Here is a 17,298-nt window from a genome sequence, read left to right on the forward strand (position 1 = left end):
ATTGAGTTTGTGGAGTATTGAATGCGACGCTTGCAAACTAAGAAGGCAAAGGCTTCGTTTCTGAACGGCATTTTCGCTCGTAACTTTGAATCCAAGCGGAGGTGATTAGACCCGCATGGAGGAGAATCCGCCGACTCGACGAACCTACTGTTACTTAAATCCGGAGCTATTGAAATTTATGATTCGTAGAACGCTTTATTTTACGTCCTTTGATAACGCCTAAAAATGCAGCCTCGAACCAACACACAAATGGGAAACCCATTTCGCGCCAAACACGTCGACGATCGACCCGAATTAATTCGGCTCCGAAGCACTCGGTAGTCTCATCTGGATTTCCTCCGACTATACCCTCTCCCGTCAGGTGCAGATCCCTATAAGTCCCGTTAAATTCCTTCATCGTATAACGCATCGCAATCGAAATCCCAACTATCATCTCGAAGTAGCTAATAGCCTAGCGAGAGACTATACATTTGCTACATGCGCCTCGAGCAGTGCAGCCTTAATTACACGCGCGACTTTGTTGCCATTGAAAGCCGACGCGCGCTAATGCATCAGCTGTTCCGCGACGACGAAACTCCCGCGAGTATACAAAAACCTATTCGCGTATGTGTGTGTGTGTGTGTTTGCGCTCTGTGGAAGCAAAGGTAATCAGTGCAGCGACGGAGTCTAAATTAAACGGTTCGCGTGTGCCTTTCAATTGAGAACGTCGTAGTCGTCTTCATGTTTCGAATAATATCAAACTCTTACACGTATACGGGTGTGTTTGTGTAGTGTCTGCTTTGGCGGAAAGTTGAGTGCCTGTGTGTGTAGCTCCTTTGGGCAAGATAGAGACATTTTGATGATTTGAATATGATTGGGGTATGGGCATCATGTATTCAAATTACGCGAATATTTCTCTATCACTTGGGTTCCCATTACGTAAAAAATCCCATCCCCTAATAACCCGTTGAAATAAATCGGAATGTTTTCCTCGAAACACACAGGTGGAAGCAAGAAAATCCAAGCGCGTAAAGAATAATTAAGAAAGATACGCCTTTGAAAAGTGTATATTAAAATAAGAGACGTGTAAAGCAAACCCGCGGCTGCGGTGTGGGTGTAGCCAAGCCTCCGGGGCTAAAGGAAAAAGCGAAATATTAAACCGTAAGAGGAAAACCATGCAGAAGCTCTGGGAAGTAAAACAAATGAAATCCAAACGAGGAAAAATACACGAAAAATGGAGGCGTATGGGCGAGCGATGCAAAAAAATTTAGCAAAGTTATTGCAAGCGAATAAACAGTGCGAGAAAATTCGATAGAGCAATGAAAATACGCGCGGATGGAAAGAATGGGTGTATTTTTGTTGAATATTACGCGGTAATTCCATGGAATCAAGAAGTCAAGAAATCGACCGAAAGTATACGACCGTAAACTCGAGATCCCCCAGACACGTCGATTCGCAAAACGACGTCTCTGGTCGTTACGGCCGCTTTTAATTAAAGCCGTCTCTGAATTATTCTCGAGTCATCCCTCGCGGGAAGAGCCGCCTACAAAAGCATAACTGTATACAGAAGCTACAGTAGATCCCAGGATCGCTTATTCTCCGGAAGATCTTGCGCGCAATCGACCGACTACACTGTATACATATATCTCTCTCTCTTTCTGCCTGGCGTCAGTCGTCGCTCTCATTTTTCGAATCTTCCTCGGCGTTCCCTGTCGAGCTCTGGATATACACTTGACTCCGCGGAATTGGATACGTTTGCATTTAACTCGGATTTCGATGTCTTTTTTCTCTCGCTCTTCTCGTGGAAATGAAAAATGTGCAACGCTGCTTTATTTTACAAGCTGGAAATTTTTAACGAGACCGCGAATAATACAGTATGTTTGCTTTTAAAGCCATGTTTAACAACCGCTTTTTCAAATTGACTTTTTGTTCGTACACCGTGAAAATCATACTTTCCGGGAGCTGCATTCAAAAGCCAACGTGTTTTACGTAAAGGGCCTCTATCGAACGGAGAAAAAGCTCGTCGAGAGAGACGCGTCAAAGTGTCGTCCAAACAATTCGCGAATTAAAAGCGGCGCGCTTTACTCTCTCCGAACTTTGAGAAAAACCGCGAACGCCTTCGGCGAAAACTTTGAGCCGTTTAACGGCTGATCAGGCGACGTGTACCGCTGAAAAAAAAACTTTTCTCATACTGCTGCAGCAGCGCGACCTGCGAAAAAAAGCTCAGCGAAAAAAGAGCCGGCCGGAAAATTTGCATTTAGATTAACGCGAGAGAAAGGGGCGTCAAGTTTAGTTTTACGGGGTGAAATTTTTACAGCCCGCTGTAGAGGAGTGAACCTTCGGATTTTCGGCTCGTGTTTTCGGAAACTCTCGCCGAGGAGGCGGTGAAAACAAATTTGATTGGAGTCAACGTTTTAATATTTATACGAGAGTTGTCGCGAACTTTTACAATGCCGCTTGTGCTCTCCCCACGGTGTCGCAACTCGAAATTTCAAGGTGTGCGTAACGATTTTACGAGAGATTTCGTCCTTTCATGCTCCATAAAAATTAAACGACTCTCTTTCAGCCCGTTATTTTCGAGGACACTCGAGACTCGAGTCGCGTCTTCATTATCCCGAAAGATTTTCCATCTCGCTTATCTCCCGTATGTACAGCAGCTTCTTCAGACTAGTTGACACAGTAACGAGGCTCACGTGCTCTATAGACGCGCATTGCGTAACTGCAGCGAGCTGCAACTTTTTGTTTGCGAGTCGAGGACGTGTGTATGCTGTGTTCGATATGCGTTCGAAGCGCCGCGCGAATAATTCAATCAGAATAATATCGCGCCGAGTTTCAGTCGGATGCGCCAGTCTCGCCCGCGACTCATTTTTGATTCACCGACACGTCGAGCTGCCTCCGAGCACGTGTCTCGTTGATAAAGTTTCGGCGCTGTGTTTGTGTATCGGTTTGTGCTAGTTGTCGTCGATAGTTTATCGCTGGGGGAGTGCGACGAATGCATTTTTTTCTGAATTTGAAGCTGCTTTGAATTTCGTCGGTGTGTGTAGTGCTGTAAAGATTAGATAGTGGTGTAATATTAAACTCTGTGATTTTAAACTGTAACGTGTGCAAACGTTAAATTATTTCTTCCTCTCGTTGGATGAAGGTTTTATCAGCGGAAAAATTTAATCCGTTTGTCATTTTATAGCATTCTACAGGAAGAGTCGATCCTTCGTATAGCATTAAATTATTATTCACTCGATTCTCTTTCGTTTTAAAAAATTAATCCTCGGAAATAAGCGCCTGTAATAAATCTCCGATAAAAGCATTAATCTGAAATTTTAAAATAATGCGCTGAATCGAGATAAATTTATCGAGAATAAATAAAGAGAGAAGCGTCGAATTACGCACACGTTCAAAAACGCTTTCCAATGTATTCGCGACTGCGGCATGCAATGGCCAAATGAGACTCTCGCGTGTTGCTACGGACTTCGTAAGTTTTTATTACAGCTTTTTGTACTTTTTCATTCCACATGGTCGCCTTATCTGAAACATTTTTTCCCTCAAAAAATTACACTGCCAGCTCGCTCAGGGCGGTAATTTAAGAACATTGCGAATTCACGATGACTCGTGGGATTTTTTGTAAACATGTCTTCTCGTTCTCGATTTTTTTCGAGCTAATTATACCTCGATGATGATTGAATGACTGACAGAGTTCTTTATTAATGAAACGCGTAATAACTCCTTTCTTGCATTATCGTAATAATCAGTTCCGCAGCGCAGCTCGCGCGAATATACATCTCGAAAAGTATCTCATTTGCACTTAATTTGCCGCGAGCGCGCACTCTTATGCGAAAGTGCCGCAGCATAACGTTTGATGAAGCTCATTAAACCGATATTAATTTGCATATTGATTTATTCATGCAGCGCAGCGTGAAAAACCTGCTGCGATAAAAAAGGCCGTCTTTCGACTTATTATTCATTCTTTTATACCGTATTTTCAGTTTTCATTCGGCGTCATTATGCGATTTTACATTTGCCTGCACACACTTCGCGTCGTACGTGCAGCTGCGCGCACTGGAAACCTCGTATTCTGATCACGTTCGTTATTTCTTCTATCCGATGAAGCCCTGTACGAGGTTCTTTTTTTTCTCGCTTTTGTTTTGATCGCGAAATGTATCGAAGTTGATGTGACCGAAAATTTGTCTCTTTGGTGCTGCAGTCGTACGATTTTGATATAGACTATAGTGAAACTGATAATTATTTCCGATAGTTAACAGAATGGTGCAACTGTACTGTAATTAGCGGTTTATTTTGGGTTTACGTATTGGATACAAATTATGGCTTATGATTGACGATAATTAATCATCGATGGGTTAACGAAACGATCATAATTGAATGCAATTGTAAATGTTGTTATTATAGGGCTGTAATGTCGAAATCCAGCAGATTGAGTTACAATGATCCAATCTAATGGAACAGCACGAGGATAATTACAACTGGATCTGGATATTAATCCATTTATATCTATTTGAATACAGTCGAACTAGAATTTTCACTAAAATCTTTTAACAGTAGATACTACTCTAACCTGCCTGAAATTGTCGACTCGAAATTATAAGAAGATTCTTCCGCATATCTAACGTATCTCACTTGTAAATAAGCCTGTAAATACAAGCTCTAGTGTACATCATAATCTTTCGGCGCACATCATCCGTATTTATCGCTGCTACACGCGCGCACTCGTGTACATAGTGCTCTGTGCAGACGAAAAGGAAGGGGGGAGGCAAAAGGCGAACATAATCCCCCCAACACACGTACTGCTTAAACTCCTTCCAAGAGCTTTTACGGCTCTTCCTCTCTGTTCTACTTACCTCTTCCACTTCTTCTTCTACTACTTATTCTGCCACGGTTGTTCTGGATCGATTGGATTGACTATCCATCCGCCGAAGGTTCCGGGCGTCACTGAAATTTTTCCTGTTTACATTTTTTGACTCTGATCGATAGCGGATAAATTGACTCCGTACAATGTACAGAGAGCTCAGATAATTTTTTTCATTCCATGGTACATTTTTACAACAGACATTGTAAATAGAAAAGCAAATATTCTAAGCTCACGTATACGAATAAAGCCCATAACTTTCCAATCAGCAGCCCTACAAGAAAAACATTTTTCAGCAAACAGCGATTCAATTCACGCTCGCAATATACTACCCACACAGAGCAACAAAAATTTCGGTGCTACCCGCGAGCCTCCGGGCGACCCTCTTATCACACAAATATACCTCCATTCGAACCCGGGTTGATCGTCGCGCCTCGACTGATTGTAGTGGGCGAGCGCCTGCACAGTCTGAACTCCGTCGGTAGTATCGAGAGGAAGACGGCGGGTAAACGCAACCAGCAGCACCGACTCTTACCGACCGGTGGCACGATGCTCGGTGACAAGGCCGATGGTGGGCCAGCTGCCGGTAACAACAACTGCACAACCGTCTACGCGACACCTGCCAATAAAGAAGAACGCGTCCTTGCCAACTACGTCAACGAGTGGATCAGCGCTTACGCCTTCCTCGCACGTAAGTAGCGCGAGGAGTGAGATCTGCGTTACCGAACGGTGGTACGGAAGAAGAGGAGGGGAAGTACGGGTTTATTCTTCTCACAGCGTAGTCGAGCGAGGGGAAAGTATCGATTTTTATGTGTTTATATGGGTTATTGGAGTACAGAAGGATTCCGCGGGATTAGGGGGGAGGAGATCGATTTAGTTTTTATGAGGGATAATAATTTTTGAGTGCCAGTCGGAGGGAGACTTTTTTATTAGAGCCGTGTCAATTTTTATAACAAAAGAGCTGGCCGTTATGGTACTGACACGGCGTATGCCTCGAATACGTAACCTCAGAGCTAAATACTTTTCGATGTGAAATGACGTATTGTCGAGGGGATCGTGGAGAGGAAGAATTTTTCGATTTACAATCGGCTATCGGTCTCGAACTTTATATGAAGGAAGCGTGACAACTTATTTATATCTAATTGACGGACATTTAGTTCTGCACGTTGTAATTGTGTGTTTGATTTAATTACCAGCTAAATGAGATTTTAAGACGCTGGCAAGTTAAAATAGATGATGTCAAGGTTGGTATCATAGCTCGCATCGTAAGCCTGGTATGGATGCGTGACAAGGAACAATATTTTTTAAAGAGTTGGTTTAGCACTGAAATCTTGGATAACGTATATACTGTTTGCTATTTTTTTGACTGATTCTTTTTTTTGTACGTTGATTTGTGATTCCTACTTTTGCATAATCTTATAAGGTAGTAATAGAGACATGCATGTTTTGATAACTTAAGTAGATTAACATTAAGCGTTCAAAGTCATCTTTAATTATTTAAGAATTTACTTCTTAAATGTTATACTTGTTAAATGTCATAACTCGCCGTTCTTCTTTTTCCTCTCGTAGCGAATTTTTGTCGACTAAAATTATAATTACAATTCAAACATTAACACGATTCTACGAGGTCGACTGAGAATAGAGCTGATCTTTGCTCAGTTCTCGATAAGATAAAATACACAAGTACGCGTTCACTCCGTAGCCCAAAATTAACAATTTCTTGTCATTTCGTTACGCAGAGAATCAGGAGAAATTCTATCTGTACGTGATCGTGTCGGTCACGGCAGGAGTATTGTTGCTGCTGGGTCTGGTGATTGGAAGGCTGTTGCTGAGTCGACACAGAGCTAAGCGAGACGCAAAGTTCCATGCTAATAATGAAACTTTACCCAACGGCTTCACCGACGACATCTCCGAGATCGACGCGGACATCGACCTCACCACGCCCGTGCCTGTTCCTATGCAGGATACGAGGTAAGGCCCTCTTCTCGTTTATTTATTGTCAAGCTCTACGTTATCTACTTCGACGATGCATAAAGTAACTGAGGTCCTTATAAAAATCCTTTTCTCTTCCTTGACAGGCTACCAGAAACGCATCTAGCAGAACGTCTCCACGGCGAGCGTTACTACAGCGACGCCCGCATTCCGCTGTCTCCAGGCTCGGTTCATTCCGGCCACGGCGTCAGAGTCGACCTTGGCAACCACATGGTGGGCACCGACAGCCTTCACACGATCCTTCGACCCGAAGGCTCGCGCACCGGTCCCGGCGGCCTCGCAACCGGAGTCACCAAGACCAGCTACTACTACGGCTGACAAGAGGACGGGGTCGTCCTGCGCGAGGGACGACCCCCCTCGACTCAACTCAGTCCTGTTCCCGAGGTCAGCGCGCGCAAGTACTGCTTTTGAACGACTCCTTGTACATAGACACGCGGTTACGGGACACGAGTTATATGCTGCTGGGATCATCAGGGTAGCTACGAGAGGGCTGAGGTCTTTCCTAGAAAAATACTGCAGAAAATTTGGAGCAAAAAAAAAAGAATGTGAAGAGCGAGAGAGAATGCGTGCGTTTATACGTATAATATACGTCGCCCGGACTGATGACGAATTTTTTTTCTTTTTCGAGACTCGGCGACGCGACTTTTGCACTGCGAGAGAGAGAGAGAGAGAGAGAGAGAGAGAGAGAGAGAGAGAGAGAGAGAGAGTAATAACGAGTGATTCGCGCGCGTGAAATTCTCCCGCGCGGCGTGAAAATGTGTACGATACATGTATACAGTGTATATCAATTTGTAAATATATGAGAATCCGAGGTTGTTCCTCGTGCGAGCGACGTGTGCGGTCGCTTTGTTACTTTTAATCTGGAGAATCGTATACACAATACGCATCATTTTTATTGTGTGTCCTCGTTTTATGTTTAATAACGCGGAATTCATCAGGTTATATAGTTTGTCACAGTTTTTTGGAATGATTTCGCAGTAGAGGCGCGGTTTAGTTTGACGTTTAGTGCGTTTCGTTCAGTCGTTTATTTTGTGTGTCTCACATAGCCACTGCTAAAGGAAAAACTCAAACTATGGCTGTGAAATCGTGTAATCGAAACGATGGATCTTATACGTAAAAGTATGTTTCCCGTGACGCATAACTTTAATGATTTTTTGTTATCTACATGCGAACTGCCATAATTATATAATATACAGAGCTCGATAGTTGAAGTTATCATTTGGAACGCATTCTTTTATTAAGTACAGAAAAAAAAAACTGATGGATAAATTTAGCTCAACAGTGAGAAAGTCAGCGTTTCGATTACAAAAGTTGTTGAAATAGTGTATGTACAACTTCGATCCCCGATGTACGTCAAGAAGGAAGAAAACGAGAGGTGCGTTGAATAATTCGAAAGAATTGCGCAAATCCCTAAATGTAACGCATCATTGTAAGCGTCTCGACCGAAAAGGAAAGATAAACGTCAAAATCTCGTTTATTTCTCGCCTCCACCCTAGTTTTAAGCGTAAGTTTTTTTAGCGAATAAGTCACCGTCTTGATTTCGTAATGTTCTAGTGCGCACAAACGCGTATTTACCACACTTATGAATGAATGCGAAAGACTTGTACCAAAGATAACTAGGATCAATTATTGAGATGAATAATGATACATCTATTCTTGTTGAAGCATTTTCAGCGGAGTGCCTGACATTTCGAAGACCTTCGGTATACCAAGTGCACGTTTGAATTCTTTTTCTAAGAGATCTGAGATAGCCATTTACGCGTGGTTTATTCGTTATCGTACTTGCGAAATTTTACGAAAGTCTGATTATTTGACATGTTGAGAAATTTTATGCGAAAAGCCTTGTGGAATTGTCCAAAATGAATAAATCAGGTATGCTGATTTTAAATGCGTGTATTTGTACGTATTGTAATGATAATTTCGTTCAGATGAATCTTTTATCATTAAAACAGTTTAAATTATTAACACACACACAGTGACAAAACATTGAAATTAATCTGCATTTTGCTGATTACAAATAAAGAATTCTGCAAGACTTTTCCTCTGTTGACGAATTTAATTTTAAATTGAAAGGATATCGACTGTTCATTAAATTTCACGTGCACCTTTTATACCCGATCTTCACGTTAAATCATATAATCTTTTGTATGAAAAATATGTGAGAAAAGTGTAATAAGCGAGGCAAATAATAAAAAAAAAACTAAACCTGACGAGAGTATCGTGTCAATAGGTTTCTATGTGAGTTCTCTACGATTTGTAAATATTGCTGTATAATAAAAAAAACACTAAGAATCCATATTCTTCGATTTAGGCGCTTAGGCGCGAGTTTCATAATAAGACGAAACTCACTCGAGTTTAGAATTTACGAGCGATTTGAAAAAAAAAACGGCGAGGATTCATTGTAACATACTGATCGAGCTTGCGATGATTATTTTTTACTTATACTAAATTCGACTTTTTCTACTTACCCTGATTTCGATCGACGAGTGTGTAAGCTGAACTAAGCGTTGCGAAACTACTTTACAAATCAAAATCTATAGCGATGTGTTATACGTTTAATGATCAAGAAAATATTTAGGAAAATTAAGGATGCCGTCAGAGCTGCTCTACAAGTTTTATTTAATTACCATCGTCGTTTCGTTTATAACTATGAGTCGGATGAAAATGAGTTGTTGAAATCTGATTCCTTGACAATGAAGACGCTAATGAATAAGCGTAACATTTACAAACGACGTTGCAAAAGAAAAATTGAACCTATTTTTGTATTTGAACGAAGAGCGAAGTTTAACTATAGAATCGACTGCATTCATGCCAACTTGTCATTTAAAAAAAAAAGAGAGGGAGAAAATGATAATTTCATAAAACTTGTATATCCTCGACACCGAATCAGCTCTAGCGCAATTAAAGATATTTCGTTTCTCAGCTCGCGCGAAACACGGAGATTATCGTTATCCTCCAGTTCTGACTTTCGCTCGAGCTTTTCGGTTTATTGGACGCAAACACGTACAATTGATCACAGAACATTTCCGTCTCGGCGGAAGCGCACAATGCCGCGGCTGCGCCACTTAATTGTGATTCCGCTTTCAATTAACCCGACAAGCGCGCGCGTGCGAATCGATACGAAATTTGAATCCGCACGTTGTGTACTCGATAGTTTGCGAATCCGCGAGACAGTGAGAGACTGCCAATGTATACATCACTCGGTGGGGATGAACTTACGATGCACTTCTTGTACAGCGATATATCCTCGGAGCGCCCGATCGAGTGATGCCATTTATTAGTTTGTCATTTCTGCGCGCAGTTTTCTTTGTTTTATAGGCCAAGAAATTCGTACTTTTAATTGTGCAATCGTGTGAGTGGAGCCCGATACTACGTTTAATAGATTATTATTATGACTATTACTATTATCATGATTTATGTATACTGTTCTTTTTGATGGGAAAATAAAAGTTTTTATTGCGTAATCATTCGTATCGTTTGTGTTTTAATTTTTGACTTTTATAGAATTAAGCATTTTTAACGATGATTTGTATTTAGATGAATTGAATATCATAACAATATTGATAGCATCCATTACACGTTCAATAAATAATATATACGTAAACTCAGCCATTATATACGGATTTTTGGGTTCCCAATAAATACAAAATCGCAAGCGATTGATGTCCCGAGTCAATCGTATGGTTGTAAATATTCAATGACACTATGTAAATATAAATAACGACACGGTATGATGCATCAAAACGTACTATACATAAATAAAAGAACAATTTTACAGTTATTCATGATGTTCGTCGCTATTACGTACTTGTATATGAAATCCGAATATTTTTTTATTTCTCATTGCGTGACGATACTTAAAATTTTTATACGTAACCAAACATCGCGACTATAACGATACTTTATTAAACAAGAAAGTATTTGGCTCTTCGACGCACAAATTAAGAAAAATGAAAAGAAGTAAACGAATCAGCCCTTTTTACCAGTCGAAACACGGACGAGCATAAACTCGTCCATTCCACGTAAAGAGAAATACAATCAGAATAATCGCTAAAGTCGTCGCATCCAAGTTAGTCGTTTTTAATAGATGAGAAAAAACTAAACTAAATAATCGAGTGATATGAGAGTGAGAGTATGGAAAACGAAGAAATATCGCGCATGAAACCCGATCCAAAATAAACGTCCTATGATAATTCCTCTTGGTTTTCTCGCGCGATTATACGAAGCCGACGCTCGCGCGAACAACAAGGCGATGTTATATACTTGCGGGGGGATGTACAAGCGCGCATCGCGATCGATTCGTATCGCGAAAGACGCGGAGGTCGGAGCTAGCGTCGGCTGCGGTGTGATGAAGTTGTTGTATAAATGGAATTGCGGACGAGCGAAGCTACAGGGGAGCCGAGAGCGGCGAGAAGGAGACATAGAAAGAAAAGAGATACTAATTGCACGAGATGTACCATTCAATACTCATATCGCAAAGAAAAAAACCCAAACACATGTTTATATTAGAGACAAAATAAATTAACGGCGTCGGCACGCGACAATGTACATTATAGTAATTACCGTATATTGTATAAGTCACTGTTGTTATATCATCAAAAATAAATGATATGAAATATTGTCATAAAAAACTCTACACGCATCGTTGTTCGAATTTTTTTCTGAAAACCTGAGTTTGAAATTGTAGTTTTACTTTAAAACCGCATATAAATCCCAGCTTCAGTTATTATTTCTTTTAAAAATCCGCTAATTTCGTATAAATTCATCGCATAATCCCTAAAGACCCAGTGCAATTATTCGAAAAATATAACCGAAGCAAAGAAAATCATAAAAACATCCAACATACTCGTTAATTAAAAATCGAACCTTCTTCACAAAATAAAACCCGCAAAGCACAATAAAAACTCACACATATACTCACATCCTCTCCAGCGAAAAAGCTTCCCCCATAATTCCAATAATAATTTCGCAAACCGAGGAAAATCCACTTCCCCTCGTAAAATTATACATGCACGCAAGCGCTCGCGCATTTCAAGCGTATCCTCGCACACATGCCGGGCTTTCACACAGACAGCGCGAACATATCCGAAAATTCCTTCGCATAGCGGTCTGCTCGCATACACATTGGCTTGTGCCGCAGATGCAGCCGTACATCCCGTCAAATGCACTCGCGATGCCTGTCTCGCGCGCTAATTAATTGCTCTCCCGCGCGCGCGAGCGAATTAAATGTGTACGCGGATACGCGTGCAGTGTGTGGGATTGGCGATGGATGATGGTTGTAGTTTTCAGGTGCGATGGTGTTGACGTTCTTAAAAGTGTAAACTTTGTATTAAAAGTAATTGTCTCCTTTAAAACGAGAATATTATTACAGACGCGCAAGAAACGGATTTCAACCTCGTTCGTCGGCGTTTAACGACGAGTCGTTTTAATTTATTTTTCAAAATTACGTCGAAATTACAGTCATACCCCGGCAATTAATTCCGCCGCGATCGCTAATTGCAATTTGTATAATATTTCTCCACTGTAGTCGACAACCTAGTACAATCGTTAGCGTCGCATTGAATCGCTCTGCTTGAATGCAATTTGCGATCTTATTGTACGCACTGTATATCGTTGATCGATTAAAAAAAAATAATATAAAATTCAATATTTTGTATAACGACCTTCTCTCAATACAGCTTTAAAAGCTTGAAAGCGCTGTATCATGAAAAGTCGATCATTAAAAATTACCCTTTACACCCCAAGGATATCGCTCGAATGAAAAACGATCTCACCCTCGCGCGACGATACATTTCCCGGCCAGCCTCGTATTATCCCATAAAGCTAATAAATCGAGCCAAGCGCGGGCGGGCGGGCGCCTGATGGTTTATAAGTACTTTTTGAGCAATTTCCCGACACCGGAGACACGTCAAAGTGCACGTACACACAGGCTTACACTCTCTCTCTCTCTCGGACCGTCGAAGCTTTGCGCAAGCTCTGACGCGTCTATGGGTGACGACGGTCGATAAACCACCTTGGAAGCGTCGCTCGCGCGACTTTCCTGTCTCGCGCAAATGCGCGCGTGTGTATATACTACACACACAGGGAGTTGTATCCTTCCTCTTTGTGAAACGCCGCTTTCTCTCGGTAAGGCGATTCCCGTCACGTTAACACCAGCGTTAACTTTGCGGAGAGTTTTCGCCTCGAGTTACGCTGATCCTTCTTTTTGCGCGGGCTTTTACGCTCTTCGAGGACGTCGGGTGTGTAACGCGTGTAATTGTTTAATTTTCGTGGGATAGTTGCGAGCGCTGCTCTTGAGGGATTATATTGCTGCCCGGAGTTCTCGGAATTTCTGAATGTTTCACGAGCCGGAGCTCGTGAAGTCTGCGGAAGTGTGTGTTCTATATGAGCAACTTTCTTATAGCTCTGCGACAGGTTTACTACTATATGCAAGAGTTTACAAAGAAGTTTACACAATTATTATTTATTTCGTAATAACATACTCAGTTGCAGTTATAGTAAGAGTGGCTCGAACAAGACAGTCTTGGCATATTTGGCACACCTCTAATGTACATTCCGCACGTAAATAATGATGAAGGAGAACGAAAAGTGCCTACGCGCCACCTATCGTCGATAGTCGGAACTTTGAAAACTTTTAAGCAGTGGGGGAGAAGCCAGTCCAAAATGACTTTTTTACTCACAACGATTGCGTAAATTACTCAACGCTCGGAACAGTGATCAACTCGCGTAAAAGGAAGTGGGCTTCGAGTTACGCGAGCAAATCCGAGAATATACCGGAGCTTTTTTTTTACGGCACGAGCTCGATCGCAAAAGAATGACGCGTACTGTATAGCCATCTTTATATATTTTCTATTCATGGCCGTGACGTTAAGGAAAGCTCGCGGAGAGCTGGGAGGAAAATTGCTTGGAGGTGACAGGATAAATCTCCTCCCTTTTTATCGAAGCTTCGAGTGCGTTTTTCATTGCCATCTCCGTAACTCCGAGTAAATTTGCAAACTGCGTACTTCATTTCGCTCTTATATTTATAATATAAGGACCTTATCGTCGTATAATGCCGCAGACGACAGATATGAAAACTCGTCGTGCAAATGCTGCCCTTTATAGGATAAACTAGCTCCGTCTCTCTTAAGAGTAAGAGCTAAGCGATATTAATAACGGCCGTCGTAAATTGCAAATTTACCCGGAGAGCCGCATGGAAGGCTTAACTTTTATATAAGCTCGAGACACAGCCGAGTGAGAATAACGGCAGAGTCAAACGCCTGTGTATAAGCTTGGCAATCAACGCGTTTTCTTTATCAATACAGTCCCGAGCTTGCAAAGTGTGTATACCCAGAGTTAAACGTCCGATACGTCCCTTTGACGCTCGTTCATTATCCAACGGAATTACCTCTCTTTCGAAGAAATTTTCTCGATTTGCATTTCTCGTCATTAATTCTACGTCAACGTCGTCGACTAAACTGCGTTCGAATGCAGACTTTCCGCGTAATTTGTCCCGAATCGCGCGCCTATATTTTACGCCTATCTATTTTTCCCTGGTAGCGGCGCTATGTCGACCAAATTGGAAGCTTTTTTCCCGCTCCTCCTATTGTGCGCGTCGCATATGCAGCGGCTGTCGGGTGAAATGAGGCGACGGGCTTCTTCGTGCATACGACGGCTGTTCTCGCGGGTGCTTCGTTTTTCTAAGGTCTTCTCTGTTTTTTCTTTGGTTTGTTGCAGTAAGGTGAGGAGCTGCTTTTGTTTTTACCCCGAGGAGACGGATAGAGCTTTATTGCCGGGAGGTTGTTGACTCGGAGAATCGCGATCGATTTATGCTTTATTTTTTCGTTACTGAGAAGAGCTTGAGTCGGGCTTTGAAAAATATTCTACGAAACTTCCGAGAAATACATCGAACACACTTTCAAGCGCACTTACCTGTTGCTACGACCGAAACTCGAGTGTACTTAGGCAAAATAATCTTTCGCAACGACCTCGAGAATTTCTCTTCCACGAAACCGAGCTTCCTATAACAATCTCGGCAGCGATCGTTTGCACCCATGAAAAATAAAAGTGCTAAAGCCCGTTAACAGCGGCAAAACAAGCCAGAATTGCGATTCCCGATTGGCAGCTCAGATAAAAGCTCGCGCTAACAGGTCGCAGGACGTATCCACCCCCGCACATATGCATATAGACACAGAGAGAGAGAGAGAGAGAGAGAGAGAGAGAGAGAGAGAGAGAGGGAGAGAGAGAGAGAGCTTTCGTTCGCCAGGAGCATAGAGCCACACATACGGGGGGACGAGAGATAGCGGTCAGCTCAGCCAATGCGGGCTATTCAGGTCAAAGCTGTAAAGGCCCCTGATACACACAGCAGGCGTCGAGCGTCAACCTTTGCTCGAGTGACCTGCTTCAAAATCATATTCGCCGCGTCGCTTCCGTTTCTCCTCGCGAGCTTGCGGTTTCTCTCTAGTTTTTCTCCCCCTCGTGCTCGTTTTTTTTCCGCGGAACAGGTACGCGGGGATATTATAATTCGAGGGAATTTCAAATGAGAATTTCCGGCTGTCAAGCGGCGGATGACCGCTGCGCGGATTTATCGACTGTTCGGACTCGCCGTGATTTTTTTGCGGAAGATGAGTACCTTTTTAATTAAAAAAAAGCTTTTTCAACAGTTTTTCGTCGAACGCGATCGAAGCCCATTTCAATTCGTCGAATATAAAGCGTCGAACAACAAAACCACTCGGCAAACGTGATCCATCCACTTCACTGTATATACGCGAACCGAACAAGCGTATATAGCGTCGAACTAGCCATTTTCGAAAAGCTCCGGGTTTAATGGATCGATCCCTCCCCATCCCCGAAACTCCCGGCATTAAAACCATCCGCCCAAGCGAAAAATCCGATTTTCTTCCAGAGGCATCCAGCTCCATTACGTTATACACACGGGCTATTCGCGGCGCTTCTCCTCTCGCGACAACTACGTGAGCTGAATGGCCCAGGCGGCGACTGTCAATTGTCGCTGCGCTGATCGAACGCGTATAGTTTTTACTGCAAATCTTTTTCATGCTTTTATCAAGGCCGCAGCGTTGACTTGTATGAGAGCTTTTATCAAGATACCGTTTCGCAAGCTCGCGAGAACGTTGTTGCGCATTTATGAATTTGATTTGCCGGGATATTCAGCTCTTATAAAGCTCCCGAGTCGCTGGAGTCGAGTTGGGGATTTTAAATTCAAATGGAGCTGAGCTTGGTTTTGAGGAAAAAAATACGCGGTTGACTTTAGGATATTTTTCGGTGATGATTAATGTAAATAAGCGATAAGTTTTAGATTGAATTTTGACGAGACGCTGCGTGCGCGGAATGTCTCCGTTGTGTGTGATTAAGTGACTGCGAAGTTCCCGTCGGAAGGATCGATCGAAACTTCATCTTTGTCGCGGGGGCATCTATGTAGGCAAGTGCCGCCGAGAGTATACGGCTGGTCATTGACCTATTTAAATTCTGTCAACTAAGCTGATGCATCGAGGTTGACTTTTTTTTCAAATCACCGAGGGAGCTTTAAACTTATAACACTCAAAATCCTCGATTCAAAAACAAAATAAATAATCGAACCTTTTTTAACTTATCGAGCGAAAAAGCCAGTGCTGTCCTCATAACGAAAAAAAAAAACTGGCCCCGCTGCCAAGTTGATCTAATTCGCGGGAAATTCAATTCGCGTAATATCCACATACACTGCAGGAGCTTCGCGAGCTTGCGGTGAAATAAAAGAAAGCCTCGCCGCGAAGTTCGATTGATTTCCTCTCAAGAAAATGAGGCGAGAGACTAAAGCCGCGCGAGAAGACAATACACACTCGCAATCCTTTTCGCGTTGAAGCCGAGGAGAGCCGTCTGGAGGGCAAAGAGAAAAAAAGAAGAAAGACACGAGAGGCGCGTGTAAAGGAGCAACTCGTGTGCTTTGTTGCCACCGAGTATAGAGGGTATATGTACGAGTGGTGCTTCCGATCAATCCTTTTCGATATGATTTTTTCTTTTTGCTAGCAGCCTGTTCTTATATACACTGTACACTGTGTCGTGACTCGGCGCTTTTGCAGCTTTTTTTCAAATTATTCGAGAGCTTGCGTGGGAGGTTGAGGGAGTAGACACAACGATACGTTATACGAAAGCCGTGTGCCGATCGATTTTCCTTTATTAAGAATTTTCATGCAACGAGTTTACAGTATACAGAAGCGTATACATTTCTCATTTCTAAAGGGCCGGTAACTCCCCTAAGAAGCTAATCTATATGTGAGCGGGAAATAAATCTCGCGCGCGGAGAAAACTATCAGGCAAGTTCCAACGGCACTTCTTCTACTTCTTCTTTCTCTGCTCGGGGAAAAGGACTTTTTTAGCTGTCGGCTCACGTATAAAGTCGTAAAAGATCTACCCTCGTAAGCCAGACGGCGGTGGTAGCCTCCTCCGAACGAGTCAATGAGAGAAGAGCGTCAGAGGAACGGAATGGAATTTTT

The 17,298-nt window shown here is 42.5% G+C and overlaps 1 protein-coding gene across 3 annotated transcripts in view; it reads left to right on the top strand.

Annotated features, from left to right (window-relative positions):
* LOC100678597 (protein eva-1 homolog C) overlaps positions 1–10,293 on the top strand; it is a 148,912-nt gene extending 138,619 nt beyond the window's left edge. For 2 of the 3 annotated variants that reach the window (XM_008205800.4, XM_031926296.2), the window contains exons 7-9: positions 5,286–5,528; positions 6,577–6,808; positions 6,916–10,293. In XM_008205800.4, the coding sequence (XP_008204022.1) occupies positions 5,286–5,528; positions 6,577–6,808; positions 6,916–7,147 (707 nt within the window). In that variant the 3' untranslated portion in view covers positions 7,148–10,293. The remainder of the gene's footprint in view (positions 1–5,285; positions 5,529–6,576; positions 6,809–6,915) is intronic. The other variant, XM_031926297.2, reaches the window with a different exon arrangement.
* Positions 10,294–17,298: the final 7,005 nt, after the last annotated feature.

The sequence above is a fragment of the Nasonia vitripennis genome, chromosome 3 (genome assembly GCF_009193385.2).
Source record: "Nasonia vitripennis strain AsymCx chromosome 3, Nvit_psr_1.1, whole genome shotgun sequence".
NCBI lineage: Eukaryota > Metazoa > Arthropoda > Insecta > Hymenoptera > Pteromalidae > Nasonia > Nasonia vitripennis.